The following is a 24,795-nucleotide window of genomic DNA, read 5'->3' as shown; positions in this document are numbered from 1 at the left end:
GCCCACTGTGGTTTTGAATCCTCTCTTTGGGGCCTATTATTTCAACTGCGGAATGAAGGAGACTAGCTTAATCAGGAGAATTATATTCAGGGGGAAAGAAATCTGAGTTCTTTGTCTTTCAGTCTAAACTTGTTTCAGGCTCACCAGTGAGATCTGTAAAAAGAAAGCCTAACTCTTTCTGTGCTCTGTAAGCACTCTTTCAGTTGAGAAAATAATGAAATTAAAACAACTGGTGGCTGTTCATTAGTATTGAAAATATGAATGCTTGACATTTCCACAAAAGGGTAAGAGGACCGTAAGTCAGTTGATATTTAAATTGTTTAAAATTTCCAAGTATTCCTGCCAAGGGGAGAAGAAAAAAAATAAGACCAGAATTCTTGCCTTTTAGGTATAGACAGGCAGATTGTTCACTGAGTTGCTTGGGATGGGGCTGGAGGTGGAGGACTGTACATAGTGACCTACAGTAAACAAGGACATTCAAAATTAACATTTGCAGAAATGTTCAGTGTGTATTCTTTTTGGACTTGTTAACACGTAATACTGTAGCTTAAGCAAACGCCCTTGCATTCTCAAATACTAGCAGCTCAAGAATTAACAAACTTATTTTCATAAAAATAATGGTGATACCAAAAGAAATACCAGGAAAGAATTATAGGCTGTATACTTCATTGGCTTAACATATTTAACATTACATGGTATGGAAACAAGTTCACTCAACACTCCCTCCCCAGGAAAAAAGTAGATCTTTCCATCCCCACATAAAAATAAAGAAATTAAGCCAGGGAGGGGGAAAAAAAAAAAAACCCAAACTATTCATCCAAATATTCAGATGATATTTTTCAAATCAGCACAACAAAATCTCATTTTATTCAGAGCCTGAATAACAGAAGCCCAAATAACTAGCACTCCTCCACCCCAGCATCTTCAGGAACTTCTGACTCATTGGCAGCTACTAAGAACAATATACTGTTCACATATGCTAGAGAAAAGATATTCCTCTATAATTTGGTTGATTTTCTTATGTTTTCACATAATATAAACTCCTATTAAATGCTAATGGTGAGCATAATTACACGACTGGTTAATAATTAAATCTGTTACAACAGTTCCTGGTTTTGGATTAATATTCATAGATGATCTCTTCATAAATATGCAGTTCAGGAAAGAATATGTAAACCTACTTAAATAAATTAAGTAAATACATTACAAATAAGTAATGAGGTGATTAAATAAATACTGTTGAGAACTTATTTTAGAAACAAAGTAGAAGTCATTATCTTTCCAAAAACTTTCCCTGAAAAGAGTTTTTAGTATTCTTTTCAAGGTTTTCCTTGCCTTCACTTTGTTACCTTTGGGGGGCTTCTCCGCTTACTAGTTAAGTCCTGAGATTTGGACGGCAGATCAGTTGTAGCTCTCATGCTAAATCTGATATATTCTGACAAGTCTCCGTCAGCTGGAGAAACAGGGCTGTGTTCAGTCAGTGCTGTCTGTCATGGGTGTGGACGTGGAAAGGGGGACAAGCGTGCTGCACGTGTGCAGGGCTATCACAGTGTGATCATGGCCTTAGTAACTATTTCCTCTGCCATAGCTGGTTCCTGTTGGTGCTCACCCAGGGGTTTAGCAGTCATTTTCCATTCTTAGTCCAACAGTAACAGCAAAATTGGAACCAAGAAACAAACAGATCTGGTAAGAAAGGAACAGAAGGATTATTTTAGTGATGTCTCTGGAATTCCAGAAAGTTAGAATATGACAGAGGGCCATACAGTTCATCAGGATTAGTAGTAAGCAAAAACTCACAGATGGAGATTTTACCTTCTAAACATTAAAACAAGCAAACAAACAAACAAACAAAAAACACAAAAAACCTTTCCTGCTCCCCCTGTGCCAACCAAGAACAAAGCGAGCTTAGAACAGGTTTTGCAGTGTATAGTCCTCATAACTGAGAGAGAAACACCCGAGATACACGTTTACAAGGCTGATCCAACCCTAAAACTAACGATTCCACTTTCTATCCGGGCCTCCCAACCCAAGGCGATGTTTGAATTGCTTACAGACTTCCTGTGTGATTCTGATTCGTGTCAGAGATTGAGAACTGTTGGTCCACAAAGTGGTCCTCAGCACTGACTACTGTAAGAATCACCTGAGTCTTCTCTCAGTGGCCACTAAGCCTGTGCTCCAGCACCTCCAGTGATGGGGGCTCACAGCCTCCCACAGCAGCCCAGCCCAGCCCAGCCCAGCCCAGCCCAGCCCAGCTTTGGGCAGCCTGAGTCTTAGATGGCTTTCGCTTGTATTGGTTCAGAAATCTCCCTTCTTATAACTTCCACCCATTCAGGCTGGTTCTACTTCTGATGTGGATGATGCCTCTCGCACTTGGCAGCACACAGGGCTTCCAGCAGTCCCTCTGCACCCACAAGTCCTTAAAACCAAAATCCTTTGATGACATGGTTTCAGTTTGGACTCTTGCTGTAGAAAAGTAATGAATCCTGAGGAGCTCTGACACTGAACCACTCCTTAGTCAGAAAAGCTGAAAATGTCAGATATAGATTTTAATGTCAGTTTGAAAGTTTACAGGTTTATGTATATCAAGAGGCACACGTACAATAACTTTTTTTCATCCCAGTAATGCCACGCAAAAATGAGAACCCAAAAGGAGAAAACAGACAATGCATAAAGATGTTTATTACATTATTATTTATAAAAGCAAAAAATCTAAAGCAATCTAACTTCTAAAAAATAGTGGAATATTTCAATAGCAATGTATTCCAGAGGCAGCTTGATACTGAAAAGCACCCTGGAGTCAGATAGAGCTGGGTATGAAAGTCAGTTCAGCCTTGACCGGTGAATTTCGAAGAGGTGCCTAACTCCTCAGTTTCTTCATTTGTACAGTGAAGGTAACAACAGCCACTTAGAAAGGATCTGCAGTTTAGGAATGATGCTTGTGAAGAACCTGGCATATAGTAGGTTCAGTATATATTAGATAATGTCAATATTAAGGATTATTTTATTATGGTACATCCACCCACTAGAAAACCTTGAAACTAGCTATTAAACTATTAATTATGAAGTCTGTTTTGCAACTTGGGAAACTATTTTAATTACACGTTAGGTAAAAATGGATTCAATCATATATACATATTTAATATAATTGCATTAAAATACACAAGGAAAATAAAAATGATCAAATGTGGTATGAGAGGGGTGGGATTATGAATGATGTATTTCTATAAATAAAAGTATACATCTTTTAAAGGAAAAAAGTCAATGTTTCTTAACAAAAAAGAAAAAAAAACAGATGGCTTCACAGGTGAATTCTATCAAACATTTAGAGAAGAGCTAACACCAATCCTTCTCAAACTCTTCCAAAAACTGCAGAGGGAGGAACTCTCCCAAATTCATTTTATGAAGCCACCATCACCCTGATACCAAAACCAGAAAAAGATATCACAAAAAAAGAAAATTATAGACCAATATCACTGATGAACACAGATGCAAAAGTCCTGAACAAAATACTAGCAAACAGAATCCAACAACATATTAAAAGGATCATACATCATGATCAAGTGGGATTTATCCCAGGGATGCAAGGATCCTTCAATATATGCAAATCAATCAATGTGATACACCATATTAACAAATTGAAGAATAAAAACCATATGATCATCTCAACAGATGCAGACAAAGCTTTTGACAAAATTCAATACCGATTTATGATAAAAACTCTCCAGAAGAGGGGCATAGAGGGAACCTACCTCAACATAATAAAGGCCATATATGACAAACCCACAGTGAACATCATACTCAATGGTGAAAAGCATTTCCACTAAGATCAGGAACAAGACAAGGATGTCCACTCTCATCACTCTTATTCAACATAGTTTTGGAAGTCCTAGCCATGGCAATCAGAGAAGAAAAAGAAATAAAAGGAATACAAATTGGAAAAGAAAAAGTAAAACTCTCACTGTTTGCAGATGACATGATACTATACACAAAATCCTAAAAATGCCACCAGAAAACTACTAGAACTAATCAATGTATTTGGTAAGGTTGCAGGATACAAAATTAATGCACAGAAATCTCTGGCATTCCTATACACTAACAATGAAAAATCAGAAAGGGAAATTAAGAAAACAATCCCATTTACTATGGCAATAAAAAGAATAAAATACCTAGGAATAAACCTACCTGAGGAGGTGAAAGACTTGTACTCAGAAAACTATAAAACATTGATGAAAGAAATCAAAGATGATATAGAGATGGAGAAATATACTATGTTCTTGGATTGGAAGAATCAATAGTGTGAAAATGACTACACTACCCAAAGCAATCTACAAATCCAATGCAATCCCTATTAAATTACCAATGGCATTCTTCACAGAATAAGAACAAAAAATTTTACAATCTGTATGGAAACACAAAAGACCCCGAATAGCCAAAGCAATCTTGAGAAAGAAAAATGGAGCTAGAGGAATCAGGCTTCCTGACTTCAAACTATACTACAAAGCTACAGTAATCAAGACAGTATGGTCCTGACACAGAAACAGAAATACAGGTCAGTAGTAAAGGATAGAAAGCCCAGAGATAAACCCCCACACATATGGTCACCTAATTTACGACAAAGGAGGCAAGAACATACAATGGAGAAAAGACAACCTCTTCAATAAGTGGTGCTGGGAAAACTGGACAGCTATGTGTAAAAGAATGAAATTAGAACACTACCTGCCACCATATACAAAAATAAACTACAAATGGATTAAAGGCCTAAATGTAAGACCAGACACTATAAAACTCTTAGAGGAAAACATAGGAAAAACACTCTTTGTTTGCACAGCAAAGGAAACCATAAACAAGACGAAAAGACATCCCTCAGAATGGGAGAAAATATTTTCAGATGAAACAACAGACAAAGGATTAATCTCCAAAATATACAAACAGCTCTTGGAGCTCAATATCAACAAAACAAACAATTCAATTAAAAAATGGGCGGAAGACCTAAATAGACATTTCACCAAAGAAGACATACAGATGGCCAAGAGGCACATGCAAAGATGCTCAACATCACTAATTACTAGACAAATGCAACTCAAAACTACAATGAGGTATCACCTCACACCGGTCACAATGGCCTTTATCAAAAAATCTAGAAACAATAAATGTTGGAAAGGGTGTGGTGAAAAGTGAACCCTCCTGCTCTGTTGGTGGGAATGTAAATTGATACAGCCACTATGCAGAACAGTATGGAGGTGCCTTAAAAAAGTAAAAATAGGGCTTCGCTGGTGGCGCAGTGGTTGAGAGTCTGCCTGCCAATGCATGGGACATGGGTTTGTGCCCCGGTCCAGGAAGATCCCCACATGCCGCAGAGCGGCTGGGCCTGTGGGCCATGGCCGCTGAGCCTGCGCATCCGGAGCCTGTGCTCTGCAACAGAAGAGGCCACAACAGTGAGAGGCCCGCGTACCACAAAAAAAGCAAAACAAAACAAAACAATCTAAAAATAGAACTTCCATATGACCCCGCAATCCCACTCCTGGGCATATACCCTGAGAAAACTATAATTCAAGGAGAGACATGTACCACAATGTTCACTGCAGCACTATTTACAATAGCCAGGACATGGAACCAACCTAAATGTCCATCAACAGATGAATCGATAAAGAAGATGTGGCACATATATACAATGGAATATTACTCAGCCATAAAAATAAACAAAACTGAGTTATTTGTAGTGAGGTGGATGGACCTAGAGTCTATCATACAGAGTGAAGTAAGTCAGAAAGAGAAAAACAAATAACATATGCTAGCACATATATATGCTAGCACATATATATGGAATCTAAAAAAAAAAATGGCACTGAGGCACTGATGAACCTAGGGGCAGGGCAGGAATAAATATGTAGACATAGAGAATGGACTTGAAGACATGGAGTGGGGGAGGGGGAAGCTGGGGCGAAGTGAGAATAGCATTGACATATACACTACTGAATGTAAAATAGTTAGCTAGTGGGAAGCAGCTGCATAGCACAGGGAGATCAGCTCTGTGCTTTGCGATGACCTAGAGAGGTGGGATAGGGAGGCACGAGAGGGAGGGGATATCAGGATATATGTATGCATATGGCTGATTCACTTGGCTGTACAACAGAAACTAACACAGTATTGTGAAGCAATTACACTCCAATAAAGATTTTTTTTTAAAGAGAGAAAATGGATAATAGAAATGTAATTTAAAATGTCCTGGGCTTCCCTGGTGGTGCAGTGGTTGAGAGTCCACCTGCCAATGCAGAGGACACAGGTTCGTGCCCTGGTCCAGGAAGATCCCACATGCCGCGGAGCGGCTGGGTCCGCTGAGCCATGGCCGCTGAGCCTGTGCTCCACAACGGGAGAGGCCACAGCTGTGAGAGGCCCGTGTACCGCAAAAAAAAATAAAATAAAATGTCCTAAAGAATTATCCATTTTATGTTTGTTTAAGAAAATATCATTTTATATTTAAAGAAAAGACTCTAAGTCTTATCTTGTGGGAGAGTTTCACATCACCAGTTTGAAACTCAGGGACACTCAGGTGGTCTTTACAATCCAGAGATGGCAGCACACTACCACCCCCTGGTGGCAACACGGCTGAGGTGTAGGATCAACAGCTTGGGAGTAAAATAGCAATTTATACGCAAGCTCTAAAATGAAAGGTGTAAGTGTTCAAAACTGAAAAAATTCAACTTCAGCCTGCGGTCCACACAGCTAACCTATATTAAATTACATGTGGTGCATACTTATTACACAAATGTTAATTTACTTTACTGCAAATACAATTTCATAAAAATAAACCTGGTATGCATGCATACTTAGACTTACTGGCTAGTGGGATCTGATAATTTGATGAAAGCAGTAGAGGCTGTAGCAGTAATCCAGGCAGGTACTAGTTTATTGCAAATAACAGAAAAAGTCCAGAGCCCGCCTGAAGGAACTTGAGTCTGGGGAGCAGTTCGTGCTCCCAGGAAGTTACAATATGATGAGAGAACTGCTTTGATGGGTGTGTGTGTGTGTAGTGTTGAGGCAGAACTGGGGAGGGAGCACCTAAATGGGCCTGTGGGACTCGGTGAAGCCATCACAAAGGATGGACACCGGGTCTGGCAAACACACCTGGGAGTGGATTCTGAGAAGAGAAAATAGAAAGTTGTTACTGTGGAAATAGTTTACTTTTTTGTACTTTGTCAAAGTTGTTTTTGTTTTTGTTTTTTGCAGCTTAATGGAAGAGAAAAGCCTCATAATAAAGGAATTCGAGAAGATACCTAAGCCAGGAGTAAGTCTTAGATGATCTAGACTTTGTTAAATACAGCTGGATTGAAACATCCCTTTTGATAAATATTAACGTTTATCACAACAACCATACCCTGAAACATTTGAAAGACCCAGAAATCTTAACAATGGATGGTGCTGAAAGGAATATCTGCATAACTTTTACAGTAAACATAAGTGGTGCCTATTATAGGATTTAGCTATTTGGCAGCTAATTCAGGTTATGTTTAGTTGGACAATATCTGCTTTGTTTTCAGAAGAAAAAAGGGTTGGCACTTAAAAACATTATTTTTGCTTTAGCTATTACTCTCATAGCGTCCTGTCTCAAGCTTATTACAAGAAATTTTTATAAAGGTGTATCACTTATTAATTCCTGCCTAACAAACTGCCCCAAAACATAGTGGTTTAAAACAACAGCCATTTCTTATTTTCCTCAGTTCTGAATTCTTCTGGTCTGACCTGGCTCGTCTGGGGCTGCAAGGCCTAGGATGGCTTCATTCATATGTCAGCCAGTTGGGCCACTAGTTGGTCTAAGGTCATATGTCACTGGTTACTCTCACGATGGTGGAAGGGTTTCCAGTCTCAGGAAGGAGACAGAGAGTCTCAAGAGAGGACAAACCCCAACACACGCACTTTTCAAGCCTCTGCTTAAACCACTGTCAGTAACATCACATTGGTCCAAGCAAGTCGTATGGTCACATCTAGAATCAATGGGGAGAGAAATTGGTCCTACCTCTTAATGGGAATAAGGACAAAGACATATCGCAAACAGTCATGCAAACAAGAATAGGAGGAATTTATGTCCCTTCTTTTGCAATCTATCATAGAAAGTAAATACAGAGATCATCACACTTCGCATTGCTTTCACCTTCTAAACGGTTATATTTAAAAAGTATGTTGTTGGTGGTGTAATTCCAAGGCATAGAGTAAAGTGCCTTTACTCTATATGCACAGGGTAAAATGCTATAATATATAAGTATGAATATATTGATACATCATATTATATGTTAATATAGTTATGTATATTATATACTAGTACAGAAGTATTCCTAACCATCATTTTCAATACAGATTCTGTGGGGAAAAAGCATTTTGAATTGTAGTTCCTGACCACAGGATCACCAATTTTACCCTCTCAAAGCCACAGTGGAGGAGGAGGAGGGTGATATGCAGAAAGGCCAGAGCAGGCTAAATGGATCCTTCCACTTAGTCATTAGTAACGTGTGGACCTTCTGAGTGTAAGAAGGCTTCTCTCTCACAAGTCAAACACTCCCCAGATAATCAGTCATGGGAAACAAAGACCTGTTAGGAGTCTGGGGCAGAGGGCATTTGGGGATAATTTGCCTGAGTTAGAGAAGTAGTATTAATAAGAGAGCAGGGGATTAAGGAGTGCCAAGGATAAGATATTCCAAATATGAACTTCCTAATCTTTAATTCTCATGTGTGACTCAGGATAACCATAAACTTGATATTCAAAGATTATTTGCATCTGGTGTTGCCAAATCACAAAGCTACTAGAAAAAAGCCTGGAAATTTTTACTAATGCTTTTTGGTGTGAAATAAATATGAACTCAGAAAAAGGAAACACTTAAAATGTAGGAAGATAAAAAAGAGCATTAATTTAAAAATGAGTTCAAATCTAATGTAAAATGTTTAACACACACAGTATAATTGCCATGCCTTTATTGAAGAGGTCAGAAATCATAAGGTGCATTTAACTTTGCAAGAAATCATTCATGAATCTCAAAACAAATATAATCAAAATGGTGAGTAAAATTATTTTTAATTTGATTTTTAGGGAGACAAATGTTTGCTCAGACTCTGTATAATCTGATAATTTTCATGACTTTTAAAGGAAATGGAGAAGAAAATGAGAATATTGAGAGAAAGCACTGATGAATTACGTAAGGAAGTAATGCAGAAGAAAGTTGAAATTAAAAATTTACGGGAAGATTCGACATCCAAGCAAAAGCAATTACTAAAGGAACAGAAGGAACTAGAAGAATTGTTCGAATATCAGGTCACCTTAAAGGTATGTTACTCACAGCTCATAAATATTTAAACATTGTGCCTGCAAGGACATAAAGGTGCATGGGTGTGAAGACTGACTGCAAATGTCTGACAAAGACAAAAACACACAAACTGAAATGTTCCGCATTGTGACTGATCCTATCAAACTAAACCTGGGCTCTGGGAATTCACAAAAGACTCTGGAGTGTTTGGTAGCATCACTCTAAACTGGAATCCTGACCTAGGGTAAAGGCTTCTCTAAACCTCACCAAGCATTTTTCAATATTGGAAATGAGTGTCACAAACACAATCACTTCCTTCAAGAGCAACCAAATGTTCTAACCTCTTTTGTATACTGTTATTACTGCATCCTTCTTTGTCTGTTTCATTCCACTTCACTTCCCTCTCACGATGAAAGTGATGCAAGGCCTGTATTTATGTTTTAGGAGATAATTAAATTTCATTTTATTTTGAAACCTTTGTATAATAGGTTTCAAAACAATCGAAGTAACCTAGACTTATGTCTTAAAACTACATCTGAGACACCTTGGCTTAGAGGACAGTTATGATTCACTTTGACCTCCTTTTCCTTAAGAGTCAGAGGCCAAGACGTACCCAGCTGCCACCCGGAACACAGGCACTGAGCACAGGTGGATTTACAAGGAACCCAATGAAACTAAGGCTTCACATGCACGAACCACCGCCAAGGCCCTGAACCTAATTATCATTTATAACTTTTAATTTTTTTTCTTAAAAAGAGCTCCCCAGGACTTCCCTGGTGGCACAGTGGTTAAGAATCCACCTGCCAATGCAGGGAACATGTGTTCGAGCCCTGCTCCGGGAAGATCCCACATGCCACAGAACAACTAAGCCCATGTGCCACAACTACTGAGCCTGCGCTCTAGAGCCTGTGAGCCACAGCTACTGAGCCCACGTGTCTGAAGCCTGTGCTCCGCAACAAGAGAAGCCACCGCGATGAGAAGCCCGCGCATCACAACGAAGAGTAGGCCCCGCTCGCCGCAACTAGAGCAAGCCTGTGCGCAGCAACGAAGACCCCACGCAGCCATAAATAAATAAATAAATTTATAAATAAATAAATATATAATACTTAAAAAAAAAATAAAGAGCTCCCCAAATTGTACAAGTTTCAGCCTCACAAAATTTAGATCTGCCTCAAGACTGAGCAAGATCCCAGGGAGAAATGCACCACACTGCAGGGATGTCTTCAACCCCCAAGCATCTGTGTTATGCCAGACCCCAAAGTCCAGTGTGATCCTCAGGCAGGAAGGGGCTCTTCTGCAACCCCTGCCACGTACATAAGATTCTTGAGGTTAAAAGTGAATCTTCCGCGAATCCACAAAGTACAGTGCAAAGTGGCGTTAGACAAAACTAGCTTCTGATCTTAGCCTTGCCGTTTACAAGCTGTGTGAGTCTGGGAAAATTATTTACCTTCACTTAGCCTCGGTCTTAGGCAGGGTTCCCTAGAAGCAGAGATTAAGACAAGTATTCACTGAGCAGGAACTCTAAGGAGAATCCCATAGGGTAGTGAGGGAAACAGCATAGAGGTGGGGTTCCGAAGCTGGGCCAAAATATGGTTACAGGAGAACCCTCCTTTCAACCTGATGCCATGAATTGCACCACAGAGGTTGTTCCACCCCCCATTCCCCGACAAGGCAGCTCTGCCAGCCACGGCAATCCCGTGGAGAGAACAAGCATGGAGCTGTCAGCAGCCTCTGCAACCTCTGAGTGATGGGTGTACCTCCATAAAGGGAATCTAGGCAGAGCGCCCAGAGAATGTGTTACACTCAGTTAGCTCCTCTTTAAAATGGTAACAACCATTACCATCTTGTAAGGTCATTATGAATATTAAATGGAATAATGAAAGCACACTGCATAGTACAGGACACACAGTAAGAATTCTACACCTTGTAGTTCTTTTCTCTTTCCTGTTTAATTTGCTTGACTGCTTCTGGCCCAAGACTACATAATTTAACACGGTTCCATTTCTTTACTAGGATGAAGTGGTCCACCATCAATCCATTCCTGTACAAATTGGAAAAGAGATAGAAAAAACAACGCGCAAAAAAGTGTATGGCTTAATTTTATTTTTTATCCCTCCCAGCCCACGCTCCCCCAAGTTATGTGTGCATGCTAAAACAAGAATATTAACCACTGAACACATCAAATTACTGTTGTAATTTTAGAAATATTTGCATTTGGCCCTGTCTAGGTTGTATACATCAAGTTCTTCGGGAGAATGTAGTGCAGCACATTACTGTCATTCCTAGCATTTATGTCTTAATTTGGGGACAAAATTCTCCTTCCAACTTTATATCATATCTCTATGGAGAACACCAACTGACTTTAACAGATCTGTGTATGGAATAAATGATTGGAACTGTGTAGAATTTCATGGTCTAGATATATGTTTGCCAACCAGATGCCCAAGTGACAGTAACTCTTCACTTGCCAGCTATTCACATGTGTAAGACCCCCAAGCATTCAGAGTAGATTTGGAGGCAGAAGTCACTGAGGAATTCTCAAGGTTTAGAGGAACCGTAAAGGATAAAGATAAGTGAAGATGCAAAAGTCTGGAGAAGTACTATGATTGCTCTGGTGACTGATCTTAAGAGAAGAGAGAAGAAGAGAAGCAGACACTAGGAATGTGTCTAAAAGCCAAGCCCACTAGCACCAAAGTTGAGAAATTTACATCAATTCAGGGAGGCTGGTCAGGATGAGGGTAGACTCCCAGGAGACGGCAGCAGCAGGGAGCTGGGGAGAAAGTGGGGGGGCTGGACAAATTCCTGCCTTCAGTGGCACTCAGTGGAGATATCCCCTCAGTCCCACTCATCTGTGGTCTTCACCCCACTTCTGAGATCACTGAATTTATGATTAGCCCTTCTGTTGCCTGGTCAGAAAGTAAAAATAGGTAGACAGCCTGGGCTCAAAATAAGGCAAACTCATGTGTGTGTTGTGTACCTATGTATATGTGTATGTATGTATCCCTCACAGAGAAATGCAAAAGAAAAAACTTGTCATGGAATGTGAACTCAAAGAGCTAAATGACTCCCTAAAGAAAGTTGAAACCAAAATTAATGCTGTAATGGAAGAAAAGGAGGACATAATAAAGGAAGTTGAAGGCAAACGAGACTTGCTTGAAATTAAAGAACGAGAGTATACCCAATTGGTCAAGCTACTGGAATTAACCAGAGAGAATGAAGCAACTTTACTAACTGAAAGGTTAGTTATATTAATGTGTTTCTGTCATCTAAAGTTTCTTCAATTTATATTTGAGGATTCAAAATATAATCTCAAACATTTATATTGATTCAATAAACATTTTTATAGAATTTTACATCATTTTTACCATTAATAAAAATATATTATTAAATAAAGCATTTCAAAGTATTTCTCCATCCTTTATTCTTCACTGCCCTCAATTTCCTGTGCCCAAAAACTTAAGGACGCAATCTATTGCATTTTTTTCAGTTTCTAAAACGTGCCTCTGGGAAATTATATCACTGGAGTGTGCTATAATTGAGGGATTTTTTTCCCTGAAAATTATTGTATTCTGAGGTAATGGGAAAAAAATCATGATTTTTTCCTAATGGGAGCAATTTTGTGGTGGGAGTCTCTGGCATAGTGTTAATTTCCATTTTTAAGCAAAATTTCAGGGAGACTAGGAACTTCTGCCTTTGCCAATTTGCTCTTCTGTTTGGGTTTTGTTAGTGGCTGTGACTCTGACAAGAACTTGCAAAGAGAATTGCTTTGGGCATTACTTACAATTTGATTCTAGCATGAAAGTAGTTCTGTATGCACCTGCTGAACACACTGTCTTGAAAAACATGAAGGGCAGTCGATGACAAAGCACTTTCATGTTCTCTTTACCTGGAATAGAGGGATCTTGGATCTCAATTTACGAAACTGTCTCACTGACAAGCAAAACTACCATGATGAACTTTCTCGTAAGCAGAGAGAGAAAGAGCGAGATTTTCGAAATTTTAAAAAAATGGAGCTACTCTTGAAAGTGTCCTGGGATGCACTCACTCAAGCTCAAGCACTGCATCAAAGGCTTCTGTTAGAGGTGGGTGCTAAACACCACTATCGGGTTTGTAAGCTCTGCGATGTCTTTTTGTTTTTTGGGTTTTTTTTTGGTTGGTTTTTTTTTTTTTTTTTTTTTTTTTTTCCTTTGGGCTGCCCTGATGTGGCTTGTGGGATCTTAGTTCCCCAGCCAGAGACTGAACTCAGGCCCTTGGCAGTGAGAGCGCAGAGTCCTAACCACTGGACCGCCAGGGAGTTCCCTCAGTGCTGTCTTCTTTAAGCAAAAATATTTCAAGAATTTGTTTTTGCTGTCAATAGAGAAAGAGGGAAAGGAAAAGAACAGAGAAAAGATAACTTTAAAATGGATCAAACCTGTTATAGAGGCTCTGTCTTATAGTAGGCTTCAATCTTTTTGTTATCCCAAGATTAGAGAAATGTCTTATTGGGATCAAGCATCAGCCTGGCCAGGGGAGGCAGTTTGGCCATCCGGCTCTGGAAGAGCTAATGGGTTCATTACAGGGTAGGACCAAGTGGACCACCGTGTTTGAAGGAATTGAAAGAGTCAGATCCAGAATGGTGTCACTGTAGACTATAATAGTCAGAAACAAGATCAGATCATGTAAATATAGACAGACAGTCAGCCTGTACCTCCAATTAGTCAAGGGCCATCAGAACCCAGCGTCTGGCTACCTGGATAATTTTGTGCAGTATCAGAGGTGTACTACAACCAGAGAATGCTCAGGATAGCTGCTACTTTCTTACTACCTCTGCGCTCCCAAATGAAGGAGTTTGGGTCCTGTTGCCTCTGATTCCCTCCTCTCTCATGTGGCACTCCCTGTGCTAACCAACCAAGCAGTGCTAAAAGGCAGTGGATTGTTGAGAGGGCTGCAGCCTTGTGCCCAGGCCTTAGCCAGTGCTTCCTGTGGTGAAAATGAGATCAATCTCTGAGATGAAGCAGCTGGGGGTACAGAAATCATACCTGTTTTCTTCAGGAATGTCACGGTCCCTGACCTTATGGAGGTTCATGACTTCAGAAATTTAAACAGGAGTTTCCAGCTATGGTAGACACTTCTGATCTTAAACTATAAGCCTAACACTCTTCTCCTTCTGGGAATATGGAAGGTTTATACTTCCTTGTACCCTCTGCCATCAAGCAGGGTCATGTGATTGGTTCTGGCCAATGGATTGTGGGCAGAAATGACACATGTTCCTTCCATCCTGGAGCAGTGTGAGACCCTCTAGCTCTTTCCCCCATCCCGTGGCCCTTGTGGAAGTACATGATGACATGGAAGTGCTATAAATGGAAGCATCCAGGAATGCTGAGCCAACTGTGGTTGTGGAGAATCACCTTGACTGGCCACAGGCTTTGTCAGAGCAAGAAATAAGCTTTCATGCCTTTGAGCCATGATAGTTGGACTTGTTTCTTTACCATAACCTAGCCTATCCTGATTGAAAGACCAAGATTTAGCAAAGTGTGAAAATAACTGGTTAGAGTTATGAGTGTTCTAAATGACTAGGTCTTGGTCTTGCTGTCAGATGGCACTCATGGACCTTTTTTTCTATCTCGATGGGGCAAAATGTGCTTTTCACAATTTTGCCAAACAAACAGAACAGTTATTTGTTATTATTAAATAAAACAACAGTATTTATGTTTCTCATCTACTTTTAATAGTTTTATTAAAATTCCTATACGTAGACTGATTCTTTTATGACAGTGAAATATTTTAAACTACAGAAATGCTTTTTTCCATAAGTTTACGTTGTCTGATATTAGTACAATCAACCATTACACTAGTTTTTTTGTTGTTGTTGTTAGATTTTGCATGATTATTTCCTTATCCATCCATTTACTTTCATTCTCTCTGTCCTCATCTAGGTGTGTCTTTCATACACAGGATACACTTTTTAATATCTAGTCTGAAAACTTATGCCTTTCAGTTCTTGTATTTAGTCCAAAAACATTTAATGTAATTATGGATACATTTGGGCTTATGTCTACCGTATTACTATTGCTTTTTCTTTGTCCCATCTATTGTATGTCTCATTTTCTCTCCTATCTTTTCTTCTTTTGGGTTAATCAGAAAGATGAATTGTTCAATTTCTATTTTCTATTGTTCTATTTTCCCCATTTGATATGCATTAGTTTTGCATTCTCTTTCCATCCTTTGAGTGGTTATCCTAAAAATTACACCATTCATCCTTAACTTATTAGAGTCCAGTAAAAATTCTTTTACTACTTCCTGGATAATGCTAGAACCTTTGAAGACTTTAACTCTATTTACCTTTGCAACTCTCATACATTCACATATATTTTTTAAATCCAACTTTTCAAGTTATTCTTACTTGAAGTATTGGCTTACTACAAGCTATTTCCATTTTAGCTCAAAGCCTTTCACATTAGGATGTTAAGTTGGAACTTTGCATAAACACAGACCTTCTGGTACTCCACCTCAATCACGGTGAGATTTACAGTGATTAGCAGCTAAAACATTTCTTCTAAGACCTAGTGGAATCCTAGATGTGATGAGTAGGAAGCTCTTAAGAGCAGCAAATGTTGTTTTTATTGATAATACAATCCCTGTTTATTGACCAAATAACCATAAGTAAGATTTCTTTAAACAATAATGGGAAAAATATTATCATTGCCTTTAGTAATCTATTGTGGTGATTCCAGTAGTAAGTAAAGTCAGTCTGTTAAATATTTGCTAATGCTGACTCAACAAAACATTCCCCTTAAAAGTAAAAAGAAAGATAAATAGAAGCAGTAAGACAAGTTGTCACTTAGAGAAATACCTATTAGTGATCTCAAAAGCAGTTATACACTGATAAAAGTCACAATATTGGTTCTAAAATATGACACACCCTAAACAGAATTAAGCTGGTCCCTACCAGAAAATCTCAATTAAATAAAATAGAAGGGGCACATAAACATAATATAAAATGTATTTCTGCCATTTATACTTCCAGTTAATGTATGAAATATTGCAGTAGACCATGGTTCCTGTCATAGTAGCCAGAAAAAATGGATAAACTAAAATTCAGATATTTTAAAATGACATATGAGAGTTGCGGGAAGTAAATTCTAAAACAGCATAAACACTGCCTAGGTGAACAGAGACAGGTAGGCTTTTTCCTCCCTGAAGCATTTGCCAAGTCTAGGCATGGGCATGTAGAAGATGGGCCTCCCAAGAAATAACAAAGCTGGAGGCATAACCCTCCCAGACTTTAGACAATACTACAAAGCTATGGTGATCCAAACAACATGGTACTGGCACAAAAACAGACATACAGATCAATGGAACAGAATAGACAGCCCAGAAATAAACCCACACATCTTCAGTCAGTTAATCTTCAGCAAAGGAGGCACTACTATACAATGGAGAAAAAGCAGTCGCTTCAGCAAGTGGTGTTGGGAAAGCTGGACAGCCTCATGTAAATCAATGATATTAGAATACTGCCTGACACCATACACAAAAATAAACTCAAAATGACTTAAAGACTTAAATATGAGACATGAAACCATAAAAATTCTAGAAGAAAACACAGGCAGGAGCTTCCCTGGTGGAGCAGTGGTTAAGAATCCACCTGCCAATGCAGGGGACACGGGTTCGAGCCCTGGTCCGGGAAGATCCCACATGCTGCGGAGCAACTAAGCCTGTGCACCACAACTACTGAGCCTGTGCTCCAGAGCCGGCGAGCCACAACTGCTGAAGCCCACGTGCCTAGAGCCTGTTCTCCACAACAAGAGAAACCACCACAATGAGAAGCCCGCGCACTGCAACAAAGAGTAGCCCCTGCTCACTGCAACTAGAGAAAGCCCACGTGCAGCAATGAAGAGCCAATGTAGCCAAAAATAAATAAATAAAAATTTAAAAAAAGAAAACATAGGCAAAACATTCTCTAACATAAATTCTCTTGGGTCAGTCTCCCAAGGCAATAGAAATAAAAGTATAAATAAACAAAGGGAATTTAATCAAACATATAAGCTTTTGCACAGCAAAGGAAAGCATAAACAAAACGAAAAGACAACCAATGGACTGGGAGAAAATATTTGCAGATAATGTAACCAACAGGGTTTAATTTCCAAAATATACAAGCAGCTCATACAGCTCAATTTAAAAAAAAGAAAGAAAGAAAACAAACAACCCAATTAAAAACGGGCAGAGACCTAAACAGACATTTCTCTAAAGAAGACATACAGGTGGCCCTCAGGCACATGAAAAGATGCTCAACATTGCTAATTATTAGAGAAATGCAAATCAGAACTATAATGAAGTATCACCTCACACCAGTCAGAATGGCTATCATCAAAAAGTCTACAAATAATAAATGCTGGAAAAGGTGTGGAGAAAAGGGAACCCTCCTACACTGTGGGTGGGAATGTAAATTGGTACAAGCACTATGGACAACAGTGTGGAGGTTCCTTAAAAAACTAAAAATTGAGCTACCATATGATCCAGCAATCCCACTCCTGGGCATATATCCAGAAAAGATGAAAACTCTAATTTGAAAAGATACATCCACCACAATGTTCATAGCAGCACTTTTGCAACAGCCAAGACACGGAAGCAACCTAAGTGTCCAATCAACAGATGAATGGATAAAGAAGATGTTATATATATATCTGCACATGTACACACATAATACATACACAGAATAGAATATTAGCCATAAAAAAATGAAATCATGCCATTTGCAGCAACATGGATGGACCTAGAGATTATCATACTAAGTGAAGTAAATCAGACACAGAAAGACAAATATCATATGATATCACTTATATGTGGAATCTAAAAAAATGATACAAATGAACTTATTTACAAAAGAGAGATAGACTCACAGATATAGGAAAAAAATAATGGTTACCCAAGGGGAAAGGGGAGGGGGAGGGATAAATTAGGGGTATGGGATTAACAGATAAATACCCACATATATAAAATAGGTAAACAACAAGGATTTACTGTATAGCACAGGTAACTATATTCAATATCTTGTAATAACCTATTATGGAAAAGACTCTGAACCTGTACACCTGAAACTAACACGATATTGTAAATCAACTATAGTTAAATTTTTTTTTTTTTTTTTTTTTTTTTTTTTTTTGGTGGTACGCGGGCCTCTCACCGCTGTGGCCTCTCCCGCCGCGGAGCGCAGGCTCCGGACGCGCAGGCCCAGCGGCCATGGCTCACGGGCCTATCCGCTCTGAGGCATGTGGGATCTTCCTGGACCGGGGCACGAACCCGCGTCCCCTGCATCGGCAGGCGGACTCCCAACCACCGTGCCACCAGGGAAGCCCGTTAAATTTTTTAAATAAGAAATTAGAAACAACAATGTCCTACTGTATAGCACAGAGAACTATATTCAATATCCTATGATAAACCATAATGGAAAAGAATATTAAAAAGGAATGTGTGTATATATATATATATGTATAACTGAATCACTTTGCTGTACAGAAGTTAACACATTGTAAATCAACTATACTTCAATTAAAAAAAAAATTTAAACTGAAAAAAAATTCAATAATGAATATACAACCTTTAACACCTTCCCAGGCAGACAGAAAGTGGACATGTTACCTCTTAGTAACAACAGTAGTGCTAACTACATGTGACACACATCTGCTGGGGATGTGGAAATAAATGCAGCCTATCTGAGAAGCTACAATTAGAGACAAGGAGACCTTTTGAACCCTGTTTTCTGCCTTCACTTGAAGGTTCACCTCAGTGGCACTCATTGCCCAGTAAGTTCCAAGCAGAGGAGAGGATACCTCACTGGCCAGGGGCCTCCATCCACTGGGCAAAAGGACCACCTCCATGGTAAGAAACATGAGGTTGTGGGGAGTAGGCAGTAGTCCTCAGTGTCTAAACTCAATTCTGGATTGAGAGGAGAATCTTGCTAATTTGCTCCCAACACAAAGCACACAGGAGTAAGTATTTAATGCAAAGTAGAAATGACTGACCATATTCTGAGTCCAGGACTCTGCTGCTCCCAGGAACACCAAACTGAAACACCAAACTGAAAAGCAAAGTCATTTTGGAAGAAATAATCCAGCCTCACTTGCTCTAGTCACTTACTCTGCTTTGATGAATGCTCTAGGGTCTCTCTCCTTGTGCTGGCTTCTCAGCTCAGAATAGCTGGGGGTCTGGCGTTCCTCTCAAGGCAACTGATTTGTACATCATTTTGGAAAGTTTGAGTGTTCATAAAATAAAACTAACTAGTGGCCTAGTGCCTACTTCAAAAAAGAAAAAGAGAGTTGAAGATAATGGTTTAAATGACTAAAAAAAAATGTTCATTGCAAGATTATGTTTTTGGTCAATGAATGTAGACTGGAAAGTGTTTTCAGGTAAAACTGATAAAAGAAAAATCAGAAGGAAGAAAAAAGAATGACCAATGACTAGAAGAGGCAATTTTTCACTGAGTATAAAGAACCAATGTTTAAACCAATGTTTAAGAGTCTGAACTACTTGGGGTAACTCTAACTGTTCAGGGAACACAACAGGGGCCTATACATCCCACACGAAATGGATAAATTATCCCTACTCCTCAAACTCTCACTTAAGAGGTAACATATACAGTCTACCAAAGCAACAGAAATAAAAGCAACAATAAAAAATATGGGACCTAATCTAACTTCCAAGTTTTTGCACAGCAAAGGAAACCATAAACAAAATGAAAAGACAACCTACAAAAGGGGAGAAAATATTTGCAAATGATATGACCAACAAGGGATTAATTTCCAAAATATAGAAACAGCTCATACCACTCAACAACAACAAAAACAAAGAACCCAATCCAAAAATAGGCAGAAGAACTAAATAGAAATTTCTGTAAAGAATACTTACAGATGGCCAACAGGCACATGAAAATATCCTCAACATTGCTAATTATTAGAAAAAAACAAATCAAAACTACAATGAGGTACCACCTCACACTGGTCAGAATGGCCATCATTAAAAAGTCTACAAATAAGAAATGCTGGAGAAGGTATGGAAAAAGGTAACCCTCCTACACTGTTGATGAGAATGTAAGTTGGTGCAGCCACCATGGAAAACAGTATGGAGGTTCCTCAAACAACTAAAAATAAAGTTGCCATATGATCCAGCAATCCCATTCCTGTGCATATATCCAGACAAAACTATAATTCAAAAAGATACATGCACCCCTATGTTCATAGCAGCACTATTCACAATAGCCAAGACATGGAAACAACCTAAATGTCCATCTACAGATGAATGGATAAAGAAGATGTGGTATGTATAAACAAAGGAATACTACTTGGCCATAAAAAAGAATGAAATAATGCCATTTGCAGCAATATGCATGGACCTAGAGATTATCCTACTAAGTGAAGTAAGTCAGACAGAGAAAGGCAAGCACCATATGATATCACTTATATGTGGAATCTAAAATAATGACAAAAATGAATTTATCTACAAAACAGACTCACAGACACAGAGAATAGACCTGTGGTTGATGAGAGAGACAGGGTGGAGGAGGGATGGATTGGGAATTTGGGATTAGCAGATGCAAACTATTACATATAGAATGGATAAACAACAAGGTCCTACTGTATAGCACAGAGAACTATATTCAATATCCTGTGATAAACCATAATGGAAAAGAATATTCAAAAAAGACTGTATATATATATATATGTATGTATAACTGAACCACTTTACTGTACAGCAGAAATTAACACAACATTGTAAATCAACTATACTTCAATTAAAAAATGAAATATATACAAAATAAATAAATAAATGAGATGTGTGAAAAGTGTAAAAAAAAATAAAATAAAAGCAACACACATATACATCCTAAACTGAACTCTGAAGTCTGTAATTATAATTTCCTCTCTGTTTGGTCCACCACTTTACCAATAGTTTGTCCTTATTACGGTTTTTTCCTTCAAAGAAATGCAAATAAGATTCTTGGCTTTTAATCAAGAGAAGCCTTAGGTGCCCTATCATCTATATTACTAAAGTAGAGTGGGCTCTGTTTGTTTCTGTATGTTGAAATACAGTTGGTCACGCGGTACCAAGAAATATATATGATTTTTATTGGGCTTTAAAAAAAAAAAAGAGAGAGAATATGGGCCTACCATAGGGAGAGAGACTTTGCTGGGGTTAGGCAAAACGATGACGAATTGGAATATGGAGGATTTCTTAATCGAAGACATCACACTCTCAGGAAATCATACTACACATTACAGTACTCCTCTGCATTTAATCGTGGTTCCTATTGACTTCCATTTGGCACTGAAGAGAAACAAAACCCCATATCTACACTTTAATACAGTCCCCTCAGTAACTAGAGATTTTGCTCTGACATTCATTGTCATGTTTTAAGGGTTGGAATAGTATGACTCTGCAACGTTATTCTCTTTCCAAACACAAAACCATGCCCAAGATTGTGACGACAACAACAAAATCCTCTAACCAAGTAAATATGTCACTTTCTGTATGTACATGTCAAGCAGTATACCACACAGGTCATCAATCCCAAAGGAGCAGAATGCCATGCACCACTTACCAGTCCTGGGGAGGAGGCCCGTTGCATCTTGGTATTGGAGTCACCAAGGAAAATGCAATAGTCAAGCACTGGACAGAACAACACTTTACCTACATAAAGAAGAGACAGAGGAAGATCAGCTTCAATAGTGGACATTGGTCCCCCGTGGCCAGCAGTCTCTCCTGACAGCCAGATCAGGGTGATTGGCCTATGTTCACAACTGTCTTACCGCAGCGAAAGGAACACTGACCACTACCCCCTGCCTTGTGGAGTCTGAAATACTGAAAACTGGGGGTGTGCCTGAGGGCCACTGACATACAGGCTTAAGCAGAGCAAAGGAGTTCTCAATGTGACTGAAACAGGGAAAAATATTCCCACACAAGGTGATAAACCCAGCACAGGCTGTGTGGACTCTCTATCGCTTTGTAAGGAAGTGTTCTAGGCCCAAAGTCCACTCTTACATGGCCAAGTGGGGGTGGAAAGACTGCATGCAGGAGACTGCCTTTCCCAACAGCACTTTTCCTTTATTTGTAGTTTTCTAGAAATTTCATTTTTCTCTCCTCTGATTTAGAAGTGATTCTGCATCTCTCTCTTAATGACTCCCTTCCAGTGTTAAAGACAATTGTGACAACAGAACTATATGGAGGAGAGCATCAGCTTCGAGTCAGGCAGAGTCAGGTTTAAATCCTAGATCCATTGAACAGCTTCTGATGTTAGGCATTTCTAACCTTTGAACTGTTCCTTTCATGTCCAATCTATCCTCCATTTTGCTACGAAATTAATATTTTTAAATGATACTTTCATGCGTCACCTGACCAAGACATTCAATGTTCTTTATTTTACATAATCATAGCATGAAAAAACTGAGAGGAATCATAAAGGTCATATGGTCCAAGGAAGGCAAGTGCCAGTTCTATTCAGCTGGCGGTAGCTCCTTGTAGTGACCATGTCGCAAAGGATTCTGAGACTCAGCACTGTCTTAGCAGCTCTGCGCTTGATTAGTGATGTCTGCCTCAGGTATAAAAAGGTAGATGACAGCACATACACCATATATTTCCTAGTCTTAATCAGGTCATCTTCCTTAGCTGATTCTTGTGATATAGCTTCATAGTCTAAGTAATATACTAATAATGCTACTCCTTGATTTTTCAGTTTTAGACCAGATTATTTTTACTTCTCACTATAAAAGATGAGGATTAAACTTTCTTTATACCCCTGTTCAACACACATATTTCTTGTCCCTCCACACAATAGCCTCATGACATAATTTTAACAATTTTAAAATTTCATATTTACATTATTATGAATACATAAAGGTTATTCACACCTGAGTCAAATTAGATAATTACTTACAAAATTTTGTGTTCCCCCAAATTTATAAACATTCTGTTTTTTTTATTTGTAGTTTTCTGTGTACTTATAATTAGTTTGATGCCAAACTGTCCTCTAATTGTATAAATTTTCTCTCAGCATGTTAAAACATATTTGGTAGTCTATTCATTTAACCTTCCTGAAGAAATCACTTCTGAGACTTTTTGGCAACCTCCAGCCAAAGTCCAGGAGCAACATATCTGTGGTTGAATGAGTTGAGTTTATTACTCATTGCAGCAAGGGAAAACACTCACCAGGGGGAACAGTAGAGTATCTCAGTACAGGGTATTGGAAAGGCCTTACAGGATTTGGGCTTGTGTTATATGTTTTGGGGGATGGTTTAAGAAAATGGGACTCTGCCCTAGATTTGAATATTGTCAGAAAGTGAGGGTAGTTCTATGATTGAGTATCTTAATAAATCTTAAGATAGAAAGAGAAAAGACTAGATTAAAGCTAAAGCTGTAATTGGTAAGGAAGACTGTGAGATGGGAATACATGATATTTTGTGGCTTGGAAAATGTTCATGTTTTTGTCTGTGACCAAAGACAAATACAGAGTGGTCTTGTTTTCTTCTATGATCATAGAATGGTCTTGTCTGATGGTGATTTTCTGTGAAATTGTTTGTGTTCAGTAGGAGAACACCAAGGCCCAGTTGTGAGTGCCAACTCCCATATCTCAGAAGATGCTTTTCCCTTCTCAGCCTTCTGATCTGTAACAAACTGGTCTCACTTTTCTACACGTACACTCCCCAGCTTAGGAGCCTTACTCCATCATCTTGGTGACTCCCTTTATCTCTCTCCTATGTTGGACCCCCTATTTCATGTGTCTCTTCTATTTCTCTTTTGGCTTATTCTCTTTTTGTGGGAGGAGCATGTCTTCCAGTAGCTTCCTAAGAAAGGTGAATGGAAAGTAGTTTTTTAAGACCTGTGTGTCAGAAAGTGTATGTCAGAACACATTTCTTTCTTTCTTTTCTTTTTTTTTTTTTTGCCGTATGTGGGCCTCTAACTGTTGTGGCCTCTCCCGTTGCGGAACACAGGCTCCGGACGCGCAGGCTCACCGGCCATGGCTCACGGGCCCAGCTGCTCTGCGGCATGTGGGATCTTCCCGGACCGGGTCATGAACCTGCGTCCCCTGCATTGGCAGGCGGACTCTCAACCACTGTGCCACCAGGGAAGCCCAGAACACCTTTCATGTTGGAAAATATTTTATCCTCACTCTAGCTTCATAGATAATTAATACTTTAACTGGATATGACATTTTAATTGGAAATTATTTTTCCTCATAATGAAGGCATTGATCAATTGTCTTTTATCGTCTAAAGTCAATACTAAGAAACTTGGTGTCAATTCTCATACTTGATCCTTTGTTTGAAACCAGTTTTGTTTTTTGTTTTTTTTTCCCATGCTGGTAACTTGTAGAATTTTTTACTTGCCTCTAAAATTTTTAAATTTCACAGTGAAGTTCCCACTTGTGGGACTTCTACTTTTAACCATTGTGCTGGACACTTAGTGAGCTCTCTGTATATGGAAACTCATGTCTTTCAATTCTGAGACTTTGTCTTAAATAATTTCTCCAATT

The 24,795-nt window shown here is 38.9% G+C and overlaps 1 protein-coding gene and 1 long non-coding RNA gene across 4 annotated transcripts in view; one reads left to right on the top strand and one right to left on the bottom strand.

The window, feature by feature from the left end:
- The window catches only part of CCDC146 (coiled-coil domain containing 146), a 133,883-nt gene that overhangs the window by 87,802 nt on the left and 21,286 nt on the right, over positions 1–24,795 (top strand). For both annotated transcript variants that reach the window (XM_059074954.2, XM_067042779.1), the window contains 5 exons: positions 7,228–7,285; positions 9,137–9,313; positions 11,307–11,380; positions 12,304–12,531; positions 13,189–13,375. In XM_059074954.2, the coding sequence (XP_058930937.1) occupies positions 7,228–7,285; positions 9,137–9,313; positions 11,307–11,380; positions 12,304–12,531; positions 13,189–13,375 (724 nt within the window). The remainder of the gene's footprint in view (positions 1–7,227; positions 7,286–9,136; positions 9,314–11,306; positions 11,381–12,303; positions 12,532–13,188; positions 13,376–24,795) is intronic.
- Positions 1–24,795, bottom strand: part of LOC136794866 (uncharacterized) — an 80,540-nt gene that overhangs the window by 35,575 nt on the left and 20,170 nt on the right. The window contains exons 2-3 of one of the 2 annotated variants that reach the window (XR_010842278.1): positions 21,868–21,956; positions 1,351–1,683 (exon numbers count right to left, since the gene is read on the bottom strand). This is a non-coding gene — a long non-coding RNA (uncharacterized lncRNA). Of the gene's footprint in view, positions 1–1,350; positions 1,684–21,867; positions 21,957–24,795 lie in introns of those variants that run through there. The other variant, XR_010842277.1, reaches the window with a different exon arrangement.

The sequence above is a fragment of the Kogia breviceps genome, chromosome 9 (genome assembly GCF_026419965.1).
Source record: "Kogia breviceps isolate mKogBre1 chromosome 9, mKogBre1 haplotype 1, whole genome shotgun sequence".
Lineage (NCBI taxonomy): Eukaryota > Metazoa > Chordata > Mammalia > Artiodactyla > Physeteridae > Kogia > Kogia breviceps.
This window is presented reverse-complemented; position numbering and strand designations above follow the sequence as displayed.